At 47.8% G+C, this 13292-nt stretch overlaps 1 protein-coding gene across 1 annotated transcript in view; it reads left to right on the forward strand.

Moving 5' to 3' along the window:
- The window catches only part of UGT8 (UDP glycosyltransferase 8), a 47188-nt gene that overhangs the window by 27223 nt on the left and 6673 nt on the right, over positions 1-13292 (forward strand). The window contains exon 3 of the mRNA XM_004686627.2: positions 12142-12284. Within this exon, the coding sequence (XP_004686684.1) occupies positions 12142-12284 (143 nt within the window). The remainder of the gene's footprint in view (positions 1-12141; positions 12285-13292) is intronic.

A 13292-nucleotide genomic window follows, 5' to 3' on the forward strand; every position in this document is an offset into this window, starting at 1 on the left:
CACACCTGTGGCATTCACTGCGTTGCTATCTCCATTCTGCTGGTGCGCTGTTCACACCAAGTTCATACTTCACAGTGCGGTTCTTCCTTGGTGTTGCACATTCTGTGCGTTTGCATAAATGTAAAATGACAATCAATCATATTCCCCACCGGGACCCGCTCTCCGTTGTAGTGACTCATTCTCCTTGGCCCTAACACCACACCCCCACGTGCCACTCACCTTTTTTCACTCTGTGAGCTGTACCTTCTCCAGAATGTCACACAGTTAGATCGCACTCTAGCCTTTCACATTGGCCTTCTTCCGCTTAGTCGGACGCATTCAACGTCTCTGTGCATTGTGCCACAAGTTGCTATCTCCTTGCTTCTTGGCATGGACGCATATTCCATGGTCTGGCCGCACCTTGGCTTATCTGCTCACCTGTGGGAGGACTTCTTGGTTGCTTCCAAGTTTGGCAGTCATGAATAAGGCTGCGGTAAGCACCTGCACACAGGATTTTGTGACATACGTTTGCAACTGTGGTGACTTGGTACAATGAGAACAAGCATCTGGTGTTGCACATGGTGCAAATCTGCTTCCTTTTGTAAGAAGCTGCCTTCCTTCCACAACGCCTGTTCCCATTTGCTTCCCTACCAACAACGAGAGAGAATCGCTGTTGCTCTGGTTGTTTACTTTTACCTGTACCTGTTGTTAACACACCTTAGTTACGTTCCCATGGTGATGTCCGATGGGGAACGTCATCTTAGATGCCTGTTTGCCTTCTGCGTATCTTCTTTGGTGATGTGTCTGCTCAGATGCTTGGTTCTTTTTTAAAGCAGTCTTGTTTTTTTCTTGTTGAGTCTTAAAAGATCTCTGGATATTTTAGGTCATTATCCTTTATCACACTTGTCTTTAAAAAATGCTTTCTCTCGGTCTTTGGCTTTTCTTGTGCTGTCTTACAAGGGTCTTTCACAGAACACGCAGCTTTAAGGTCCGTGAAGTCCAGCTTACCCATTCTTTGGTCAATCCTTTCTTGTCACCTTAGGTAACATCGTCATGGTTTCATTCAGCCCACTTTCCTGAGGGAATGTTCAGAAGCACTTTAAAGTACCTTCTTCAGGGCACTATTTTAGAGTCTTTGGGCGCTATTTTAGAGTAAGGCACTATTTCACACACAGAGAGATCACCAAAACTTTTATTTTCTGTGGCTAATGCAATAAAGTTTCAGTGAACCTTTGTTGGATGTATGCATGCATCTGTGATGTTCTACCGTAGCTTGTCAAGACACTAAAATATTAACAAGTGACTTTATAGACAGAGAGCCACTTTGGCTAACTTTTAGACCCCTTCCCTCGAGTTTGTCACCTGTCTGGATGCTGCCTGTGTGCAGTGAGAGGCTCCTTGTTGTGATGATTTTCCTCGCCTTCCTGGCGCAGGGTGGGATGCCCTCTGCGCAGAGCGGTGGTGGTGACTTGGACGTGCTCAGTGAAGAACCAAACGCCTGTGGGGAACACGCCTGTATTTCATTGTTTACTCTCTGCTTAGTCAAATTAGACCACGTGATTATGATACATACTGAGGCTGTGTGTCATGATTTTAGGGAAAGACAACCTTTTCTTGAATCTTTCCCGAGAGTGAGATTTAGTGTATCCACACTGTCAGTCCAATTTTGTCATGAGTCAGAATTCAATAGTGTTATATTGGAGAGGGTCAAGCGGTTGACACAATTAAAGAAAAGTCTTTTTGTGACATTAGAGGTGGGTTAATATCTGCACTGCAGTGAAAGAAATTTTGTTGAAGGAAAGAAAACAATTACAGGAAAACCAAATGTTTTGTTGCAAAATAGTTAAGATTTCTGTTTCTTTCCGTTTTTCTTCCCTTCGTGACCCACAGAAGGGAATATAGTACAACTTGGTATCTTTTCAATGAAATCATATTTCATTCCATTGATGTGTCTGTGGAACGCCCATTGAGCAAGTAAAACAATTATAGAGTTTTTGGAATAACTGCTTTTCATTTACATAGCATCCTTGTGAAGAACTGAAAATGTGTATTACCTCATGATTACTGTTTTACTAACATTTTAGAGGACACTGAAACTTCATACCCACAGCAGCTCAGTTTTTTCCTACTGACTTTACTTCCTGTTGGTTTCTGTCTTGTTTCAATTCTTTCAGCTGTAAAATAAGTTTATAGGGAAGTATCAATTTATTTTTTCACAATTAATGATGCTGATAGATTTTCAGGTAGAAACTCCCAGTCACTATGTGCTACAGATTGCTCAATAGCATGGATAGAACATTCTAGCTCTAAAGCTGTGCAAGAGCACAAATTGGCATTGTGTTCATTTGCCTTGCAGCCCTTCTCAAACACAGTTCACACACTTGTGTGGTAGTAGAAATGTGACTTACCATCAATGCACACATTCACATCAAGTCTCCCAGTTTGCCTTCCTCTTGGCGATTATGTGACGTCACCGAGGGTTATGTTTAGGCAGTTATCAGAAAGCAGGTAGCCACACATGGTGGAAGTTTGTTTCTGAGTCACATACAGGAGGTTCCGACTGGTGATTGCCTCTTGCTGTCCAGAACACTGGCCCATCACGTGCCTCTGCTCAGCTTCAGCTCTGACTGCATCGTGCCCCCCTAAAAAGTGTGAATTGTAAGAAAGTGGAGGGTGTGGAGATTGCTAGGCAATCAGCAGTCTCTCCTACGATGATTTGCTGTACATCTGTCTATTAGTTTTTAAGTTAACCATTATTTATGTATTAAAATGAACATTTTATGATCGCAAAGCTGTCGCGTTAAATACCAAAAACTTAGCTGAGTTAATTTTCAAAGACCTATTTGATGTTATTAAAGGATTCACGGATTGGACAGCATCCCAGCTGGAGCAAGTGAAGGTGCTTCCAGTGGTTGTGCAATGTGAAAGGTTTTTATAGGCAATGGGACTGTCAGGTAAGGGAAGAGGGCATTAGTTAAGCGTAACCAGCCTATAGGGGATGGGAAAAGGTACAGATGATCACATTTCCCACTGGGGAATGGAAAAGATGGCCTCATGGGTCCCAACCAGAAAATTCCATGCTGGCCAGGTAGGAGCATCCCCGGGAAGGGTTGAAACCAGTTAGGTTAGTCTTGGGGTTCACACCAGCGCCTCCATTTGGGACTGTCCTCTGCTTTGTATGGATCTTACCATTCTAGAGCACACATTCCCTGTTTTCCCACTCAGGAATCCAGTGGCAGTGATTGGAAGGGTATGCCGATTGCTAATTAAAAGCAGCACTGTTTTGAGCAGTGGTGACTGGCATGTGGAGATTTCCCAAATGGACCCCTCGATGAGGTCCTGCCTGTGCCCTGAGGGTGGAGGTTGTTAGGCTCACTGGCTCCTCTCTGCCCGGGGCTGCATTCTTTGCAGTGATTCCAACTGTGAAGTCACATCTGTTGCCTGTGGAGTGACATTACTTCCAATGGACTGGCAACTGACCAGCCTGGAGCCCTTTTTTTCGTAGCAGTTTAGCCACAGGTTCTTCTCAAACAAATCGTGGACTCTTTCCACACTCACAATCTTATCCATGAGCTAATTTTTAAATTAAGTTTAAAGGCTGAGATAACACTGGCTGACTGCACTGTATATGATTGAGAAGTTGGGTTCACACCTCTTCAGATACAGTGTTTTTTGTTTGTTTGTTTTTTAAGATTTATGTATTTATGCATACAGTACTGAGGTGCAGGGGCAGTGAGAGGATTCACCAGAGAGGGGAGCAGAACAGGCACATTGACTGAAACACACCACTGAGGGGAGCAGCGGGCAGGTCAGGAGAGGTCTGCAGTGGGATTGAACCCGCACCGAAGCGGCTGTGGCTCACTTGCAGTGCTGCGTCCTTACCCGTTGCGCCATCGGGGGCAGTATAGTTTTTAAAGCTCACATGCTTTGAAGTAATCTGTGCCTCCTACAACATGCATTGGCACATTTTGTGATACAGTGATTTGTGGGCATTCTTACCATCTGCAGAATTTTATGTCACTACTGTATCTGCAGTTTCCAGTTTCATTAAAAATTTCCTGATGTTCTCTTTGACTTCTGGTGGTTGTCTTTTAACCTGTATTGAGCGTTTTCCTCTTGTCAGCATCAGCTGTCAGGTAACTGGAACCCCAGTGAAAACATACTTCAGGTGTTTTGGAGCTGTCAGGCACCAACTCTTTCAGTGGCCCTGTTTTTTGTTTTTCCATAGAATGATGGTTTCTTCAGTTGATGTCCAAGTTTTCTTTCTATTCTGGACCATCTTTCTTAAGCTTTATTTATTTTTATTTTTTAGATTGTTTGTATCACTTTTCATGTTAGTACAGTGTGTGCTTTGTCACCCCAGTTGCAGTGCCTGTAAAATCCCCACCAGTGCGTCACCCAGGGAACCACCCCATTAGTCTCTCACACCCATTTTGATCCTGTTCCCTTCTCCCTCCCTGAAGAATATCTTCTGGTTATAGTTGCCTGCTGATTTTGATAGGTATTTTATTATAATGATTATTCTTTTCTCCTGATCCGTTATTTAGACCCTCTACACTCCTAAGAGTGAAACCACCTAGTATTTTTCCTCTTTCTTATTTCGCTGAGATGATCCCTTCCAGCTCCATGCTGCTGTGAATGGATGCATTTCTCTTTTAGATTGCTCAGTAATAGTCCATTGTATATGGACCTCATCTTCTGGACCCAGTCATCCATTTTGGGGCATTTGTGTTTCAAAAGCTAACCTATTGTAAGTAGTGCTGCAGTAAACACAGGGATGCAGGTATCCTTTTGAACTAATGTTTTTGTGTTTTGAGGTAGATACCTAGTGCCATCTTTCTTACTGCCTTTTTCTCCCTAAGAAAAGAAATCAGTATGACCTTCTCTTTGCTCAAAAAGTCCTTTTTCTTGCTAGCCTCTCCTGTATCTAAAGTTACCAACATTTCTACATGCAGCTCACCTCTTTAAAAACTCCTTACTCGATTGATCCTGGAAGCATCTGATCTTTGTTTTACTCAGTATTATTTCTGTCTTTCTCCTTTACCTTGCCCAGTCTTAGAGTGGGATTTTCAAAGCTAGATGAGGTATTTGAGGCCGAAGGAACTTTTACCTAGAGCTGTTCATTTGGAGGAAGTGTAGTTGTTGATCCACTTTTCCAGTTTCTTCTCCTTGTGGATGACCAGCTCCCACATTTTCCTTTGGAGCCATAGAAGAAAATAAATCACATCTGTCAAGAAAACATGAGCAATATAACTTAACAAGATGAGACAAGCTAGTTCTTTGTATTTTTCCTGAGCTGAGAACATTTGGTGTCCTCTTCTTAGAATGAAGTCACAGAATGTCACTTTTCCTCTAGCCTCGTTCCTCCTGTACAATATAAAGGTCACCTGGCTCCGTTTAATTGTGTGTGAAATCAAAGACCATTCCAGGATGGTCAAGCTTCGCATGTGTGTGTACCTTCTGTGGTCTGACTGAAATGTCCTCATAGGAGCTTTCTTTGGGGTCTCCTCTGCTACAGGTATCGTGGGTGTTCAGACACTTGTTTAAGATTTTATGCATACAACAGCTGGGGTGCAGGCCAGAGGTGTGGGAGGCTAAGAGGATTCACCAGAGACAGAGTGGGGAGCAGAACAGGCGTATTAACTGAAATACACTATTGAGGGGAGCAGCGGGAGAGACCGGCGAGGTCGGCTGCTGCGCCATGTGGTCAGCTCCCTGGCCGGGGATCAATCTTGCGCTAGAGCAGCTGCCGCCAGCTTCGCAGAGCTGCGCCTTCACCCATTGCTCCACCAGGGAGGGCCCGGTTCTTGGTTTGAATAAACCCTCACATGCAGCCAGTCCCTGCAGCACCAGCAAAGCTATGGGGTGGACCCTCACTTTGTCCTAAGAGACCAATAGACAGAAAAGTTTATTAAGGAGAAAATGAACAGACATGAAGTGGAACTTGCAGGCCAGGGAGGGCCAAGGGAGCGTCTCGATTTTTTTTAAAGAAATCAGTGTGAATGCTTAATAGTCCCCTGGTCCAGGAAGAAAGTCCCGTGTTTCCACTCGCACATGTGGTGTGCTGTGGTGTGTGAGGCAGCCTCGCCAGGCCTGTGCACGGTGGCTCTGTCAGCGGGAGGCACTGGGGGCCAGGCTGTCCTCGGGGAAGTGAACAGGCGGTGAAGGGTGGGGTACGGAGGGGCATTCGGAGTGAAAAGGGAGATTACCGATGAGCTGTGAAGAATGTCAGCTCTCTGGGACACGGATTTGTCCCTTTATTCCTTGATAGGTCTCAGATACCCGGAAAATGCCGGGTATCGTACACAGATGTTCAGGAAGCGTGTACTGAGTGAGTGATTAAATGTAAACTGAGTTAGCTAAAGTGCTCATTCACGCTGCTGGCTGAGCTATTATTTCCTCACCGTAGACATTTTCTTCCAAGCAGAACTGTGAGCCTTCAGCCTGACCGCAAGTTGGTAGACAATACTTCCATGGGCAGGACACAGACCTGCTTGTTCCCCTCCAGTGGACAGAAACTCAGCCTCCTGTTTTCCGTCTCTGCCCACGCCACCCCATTCTCATTCTCTACTGCAAACACACACTCTCCAACTTCTGGAGTCTTCGGAGACTTTTAATTTTATGACTTAAGAAAGATATCGACATCCTGGGGGGGGGGTGCTTTTCTCTCCTGGTGAGGTTTTCATCTTTTTCTGGCCAGTGGCTCCTTCCCTTGTGACCTCAAGTCCTCGCCTTGAGACATCCTGAGTGGGCAGAGTGTCAGATTCTGCTTATTCTCTCAACTGCAGCTATAATGGCAGGAACTTTGCAAAGGGCTTATGAGAAAGAAAAGAGATACCTCAGAAACTCAGTGGCAGTGACTATCCCCTGATTTCATTCTCTTGCACGTTACCGGTTGATAAAAGATCATCTAGATTTTTCTCTGCATTGATTACTCTTTGGCTTCCTTAGGTTACTTGTGACTTATGCCCCTTTGGATAGTCTTGGAGTCCCTTGCATGTCCTAAAGAACTAACACCTAGATTTGACACAGTATGGGAAACATTTCCTTCCATTTAGTGCTTCCCATGCATTCGTGGTAATCAAGGTGATTGTGCCGAACTTAAGACATGGCGATGGGAGGGTAACCGAAGGAAGAGGTCTCGGAGCAGGACGTGTTTCCCGCTTTCCTCAGCGCGGGCCCCGTTTCAGTCCATCATCAGTGGGTGGTTCATCAGACGTTCTGTCCAAGTGTACTAGCAGGGCGACTCTTACTTGACAAAACGCCGGGATATGTTTGATCTCATCCTCACCACAGCACTGAGAAGTGTCCTGCGTGTGTCAGAGGTGAGGAAGTTGGCATCAGAGGTGGGTGTTCAGTTCATTCCGTTGTGGAATTGGGGCTGGAACCAAACCGTCTGCCAGTCGCATCTGTGTGGGGTCCCACGATGTTTCTAGAACTCTTTGTACCAAACGCTCGGCGTGCTCCAACCTGTGGCATTTTGCAGAATCAGTGTTTCATTCTCTGCATCCCACCTGACCACCGCAGCAGCCCCCTCTTCAGATGAGCAGGACCCTTCAGGTGGGGAAGGGAGGTCCGTTGAGGTTGGGGTTGAGCACCACAAAGGAAGAGACCCCGCCCCACCACCTCAGTGTGGGATTTGCCCGCAGTCCAGGCATTCTCTGCCTCAGAATGGCGGGTCTCACAAAGGCTGCAGTGTTACCGCTTTCTCAGCTATGCCGGCCCCCACTCAAGGCTCCTACTTGGTGGGGAGGGCAGAGTAGGCTTGGGCCCCGGGCTGGCGCTCTCCATGGCCGCCTCAGCCTCAGACAAGCTGCTCCTCCAGAGGCTCCAGCTGCAGCCGCCGCAGCAGAATTGGGCCTGATCGAGGTAGAGGCCGCCTGCAGCACCCAGCTTCCCGTTAATCTTCCCTTCACTGGCCGCAAAGTGACGATCTTCTTTGCAAACTCTGGCCTTCCGTGTAGTCGGGCTGTGAATTACCCACACTTAATGGGACGTTTCTGCTGGCTTGTGGAGAGGAGGCGAATTTAAAAGCAAAGTCACTGTGCGATCGTCGGCGAGTCTCAAGATCTTACTTCAGACCCCTTTCGCTATTTTTTCACCGTCCTCCATTTCTCAATAGCCATCGCTTCAGAAAGTGACACAGGTTGCACTTTGGGGACTGTCCCCGCCTCCCCCACGGTCAGTGGGAGGTTGCTGGCCCCTGCTCTGCCCCCTCTCCTGTCTTGCTGTCTGGCACCCAGGCTTCCCATGACGGCTGCCCACGGGGGGCGTGGTGGGGACGTGAGGGCAGACGTGGGGTGTCTCACCCTCTGCTCCCTCAGCTCCTGACACGGCAGATCTCTCAGCGTTGCTCTAAGGCACTCACTCCCTCTGTGCCCAGAAGAGCAGGCCGCAACCCTTTTTTTTTTTTTTTTTTTTTTTTGAAAGTTCCTTGGTCATTCTTGTACATTTTGTTTCCTAGACGAATTTGAGTCACCTTCTGAAGGGCTCTGATCATGTGCAGGACCATAGCTGCCTTCTTGCACTCACATCACAGACAGTGAGCATCTTCCTCACAGTGTTTCTGTCCCACTCATGGCATTCCCCCTCTGTTTACTCAGCTTTTCTGCTTTTGCCCCCTAGTAAAATTGTCTTGCTTTCCTCGTGTACATACTGTAGAATTTAAGTTTTTGCTCTTCTTAGAAATGTTCTGTGTCAGTTTGTTGCTATGTTTTTTCTTGTTTTCAGTCTGTTACTGGCCCACAGACAGGGGTTTGTAAAGTACCTTCATTTTTCAACTGTTACACGTATATGTATATATTTCTACTTTGAACACATTGATGATGAAGGATTTTTTTAAAAATCATGACTACACCATTTTGCACTTTATAACCAATGGGGTCTTAGATTCTAGAACGTTCTATGTACAGAGGTGAAATGCTACGACAGGCATCGGACTGTGGCAGATAAGTGAAAGGTTTCATAGAACCTTGGCTTATTTTCTATTTCTTTTATGTAGTCCTGAACTGTTTGCTGAAGCATGAGGTACTTTGACAAGGTGTCCTGTCCTCCCCAGGAAGTGAGGCCTGTTTTGCTCACTCAGGAGCTGGAGGGCGGGCCGCCTTCTGGTCCTCACTCTTGCTCTGTGGTGACACTGTTCATTCATCTGGGGCATAAAATGTGCTCTCCTCCCCGCCCTCCCTCTGCTGAGACTGAATGAAGTGGAGTCAGTCAATAAAGACCCTATTAACGGGTTAAGGAGAAATTAATGGGAGAAGGAAGGTCCAGAAGGAGAGCCCTGGTGCTCTGAGTGGGTCATGGTCAGCGGTGTGGAGACCCCACTGCGGTGTCCCTACCTCACCCCAGCACTGCGGCGTGAGATGCCCAGAGCCTCTCATCAAGAGAGTCATCCCCCCCTGGACGCCACTTGCAGGGTGTTTGAGAAAACCCATCTTACAAAAAATACATAATTCAACCTTGACGACAGAGTAAAAAAAGTAACCTCAGAAAGAAAACGGGAACTGATGGCTAAGCTGATCCTAAAAGCATGCTAGCGAGCCACCAGCCCTGGGAGAAGTAGAACGGGGAACAGGAAGGTTCTGCTGACCTCGCCTTCAAAGACACGTACTGTCCACCCTGGTCCCCCAAGTCAAGAAGGGGCCCCGGGACTGTAGTGGGGACTTGAAAGGAATCTGTTAAAGCCCATGTGTCCTGGTCCCTCCCTGGAGGTGCAGCGGCACTATGAAGTGATCCGCAGCCACTGCAGCACACGTTTGAGTCCCCATCTCTGGCCTGTACCCCACTTCTTGTGTGCATACATAAATACAATCTTTAAAAGAAAAAAAGAAAGCCCATACATGTCCTAATCCAAATGGCTGTGCCTGGTAGCACTGCCTTCCTGACCCTAGATGTCACTTAGAACCTTGGTGGGGCCCAGGGGAGCCCTCACCGGCGCCCCAGAGGCCCAGGGTGAGCTCAGAACCCATGGCCTGGATGGCCAGCACTCTGCTCACCACACCACCCTTCAAACGATTTCTCTTCTGCCTGTGTCAGGCATGCTAAGTTGCAGCCTTATAACAGTGTACCCCAAAACCGACACGGTGTCAGTAGTGACATGGATCCCCCAGGGCTTTGTAAACAGCATGTACTGTGCAGAAGACGCTGCCAGAAGAAACCTGCGGGCAGCAGCAGTTCTGTGCTGCCCTGCGGGCCTGGCAAGGCTGCCTGCGGCTGCACGCGAGCACCCTGTGGGTGCAGAGGGTCTGTGCCTGCTTCCACGCCCGGTCGCGGGATGGTGGTGTCGGTGGGCAGCGGATTTGTTTTCTTTAGGGCAGAATTATGGGGGCTTCAGAATGCTGTGACTTCAGTTTGCCGTCAGGAATCCCAAGTCGGAGACTTTGACAAAGACTCACTCAGAGATGACTTAGCACAGAAACAGGATTGTGTGTCCAGAATGAAATACAGCCAGGCCGGCGCCCCTGCAAACCAGCTGCACTCATTTTCAATGCTGATCCACCAGCCTGGCAAAAATGGGTTAGCGGAGCTTCCTGAGACGTGAATCAGGCCTGCAGCTTGAGCGGAGCCACTTCCATCAGGGGGTCTGTGGCCCCGCGTCTCTGGCTACGAAGTGACAGGCCTGAGAGTGAACCTTGTTCTCACACAATGAGGGAGGGAACCCCCCCCCCCCGAGAGTTACCATGGGTGCCTGCCGCTGCAGCATGACTTCTGTTCTGCGTGAACTGCAGCAATAGACAGCTATGAAGTCCTAGGTCTGTGGATCTATAGAACCGCAAGCTGATGCCCCCTCGTAGTCCCATGATAATGCAGGAGGGCTGGTCAGGTGAGAGTGACCGCAGGGTCAGGCCACAATGCAGTTAGCACCCTCCTCAAGTCGGTGCCTCCTACGGGGAGCTGAGGCTGGTGGTCACTGTGTTGCTTTTATATCAGATCCACAGCTTCTGCTTATTTTGTAAATTTATTGCTGATAGTTTTGAGTCTCGATTTCATTTTTATTACTTCACCTGAGAGCTTACAATCTGCATTCTTGGGCCACCAGCTACTGTTAGGTCGTTGCTACCACCTCCGAACTGATCTGAACAAATGAAAAACTTTCCCACCTTAGGGTAGTTAACTGTCTGATGAAATACTTTTTATCAAAGACGGGTGTCTAATGGCAATAATGTATCTTCTTCTTTACTTTCTTTTACAAAATTAAAAAAAAAGTTTATTCTGCACCGCTGGTGGGAATGCAAACTAGTACAACCACTGTGGAAAACTGGAGGTTTCTCAAACTGCTAAACATGGAGCTTCCATACGACCCAGCAATCCCACTCCTAGGTATCTACCCAAAAGACACAAAAACACTGATTCAAAAAGATTCCTGCATCGCATGCTTATTGCTTTATTTACAATTGGAAAGACATGGAAACAGCCCAAATGCCCCAAAGTGGATGACTAGATTAAATAGATGTGGTACATATACACAATGGAAATTTACTCAGCAATCGAAAAAGATAAACTCATCCCTTTGGCAGCAACATGGATGGAACTGAAAAAGATCATGCTTAGTGAAATAAGCTAGAAAGAAAAAGCAGGACCAGGCGAGAAAATGATGATAATGAACAACTGTATACCATAGACATTTTAGGAGGGTGGAGTGGGGAATGGGATCAAAAACAGTGGGGGGTGGGAAGTGCACTGGACTGTGGTGAAGGCACACGGGTGATTTGGTGATGGGAAGCCCACGGGGATTACAACTGAGATGGAAAAAAAGCACAAAATGATGTAAAAATAAACTATTACATTATTTAAAAAAATAATTATTTATGCAATCAGAACTGGGGTACAAGCCAGAGGTGCAAAGGTGAGAGGATTCACCAGGGACAGAGTGGGGAGCAGAACAGGCAGATTGACAAAGTACACTGCTGAGGGGAGCAGCGGGCGGGTCAGGAGAGGTCTGCCGCACCATGTGGGTCCACCTCCCTGGCCAGGGATCGAACTTGCGCTGCAGTGGCTGTGGAGAGCTTCCTAGTGCTGTGCTTTACCTGTTGCGCCACCGGGGAGGGCCCTGCTTTACTGTCCACTAGTTTACCTGCAGCCTTTGATAGGCTGGGTGGCGGCTGGCGCTGGTTATGAACTGTTGGTCTTTCCTAACATGAATGTTTGTATTTTGATTTCCAGGATCTGCAGAGGTGGGTAAGTGGTGCAGATGAGCATGGCTTTGTCCTGGTGTCTTTTGGAGCCGGGGTCAAGTATCTGTCTGAAGACATCGCTAACAAACTGGCCGGAGCTCTGGGGAGGTTGCCCCAGAAAGTGATTTGGAGGTAAATTCACAATGCCGACTGTTTCTCTCCTGTGGACTTTCAGTATCCCTTGTTAGCCATAGTCCTAGTCACACCGACTCCCTGGCAAGATGAGGCAGAGGCATCTAGGTTTTCTTTGAGTGTGGAAACCCGGGCATGAGTTGATAAGACTCCGCTGGACTCAGACACCTAGCGCTACACAGAGAGAACGCACGCAGCGACTCAGCCTGCGTTTCATGCCTTTTGGTTTCGTTCTCAGCGCTCCAACCTCAGTCGCCCATTATTTGTCATCATGAAATGCTCTTGTGCGCGCATTTCTGTACGCTCCTGCAATACGTGTTGGGACCAGCTCAAATGGTGGATGAATACATAAGTAAGCGCTCCTCAGGGCTCCACTGGGGGTCCCCCTTGCTTTGCTTTGCGAATGCTTTAGATTTACTTCTCCAGCAGGTCAGGCCTTCGGAGCACAGCAGCCGACCAAGTAGCACCAGTTAAGACAGAACCGTAGATTGGCTGAGCCTTTTGGGGGGAACCAAAAGGTGCCAAGGTGTTTGTCTCTGGAATTTCAGTGTGTACAAATTAGAGCTGAGAACCTCACTGGCATGTTTTTGTTGAGTTGCCTGGAGATAAAGCAGAGAGCAGTGCCCCCCTCAACCCCCCCCCCCCAGCTTATACATGGTGGGGAGAGACCATCTCCCTGGGCTGCAGGTAGCACCCTGTTTCCTGCACTGCAGCGGTAGGGTCCGCTCTGCTGCTGCACCCTGGCGCAGCTGTGGGTAGCTTCCTGTTGTATTCCAGGCCTGCAGGACTGTTGCCCTGTTGGGTTTCTTCTACTGCCCCAACCCAGAAAGCACCTTGCTGCTTCATTTGGACCATTTGTGTCCCCAGTGCAAACTCTTTGCTCTTCTCTTTCCAACATGAAGGCAGCAGACACCTGATGCCGCCCTCGACCCCTCAGTCTGCCTCTTGCAGTCCTCCCACACCCGCACATGGCTCCTGTGTGAGGGACTGAGCCAGGGGTCCACCCCC

This window comes from Condylura cristata, unplaced genomic scaffold (genome assembly GCF_000260355.1).
Source record: "Condylura cristata isolate star-nosed mole 26May11 unplaced genomic scaffold, ConCri1.0 scaffold00021, whole genome shotgun sequence".
In the NCBI taxonomy this organism is placed as follows: Eukaryota; Metazoa; Chordata; class Mammalia; order Eulipotyphla; family Talpidae; genus Condylura; species Condylura cristata.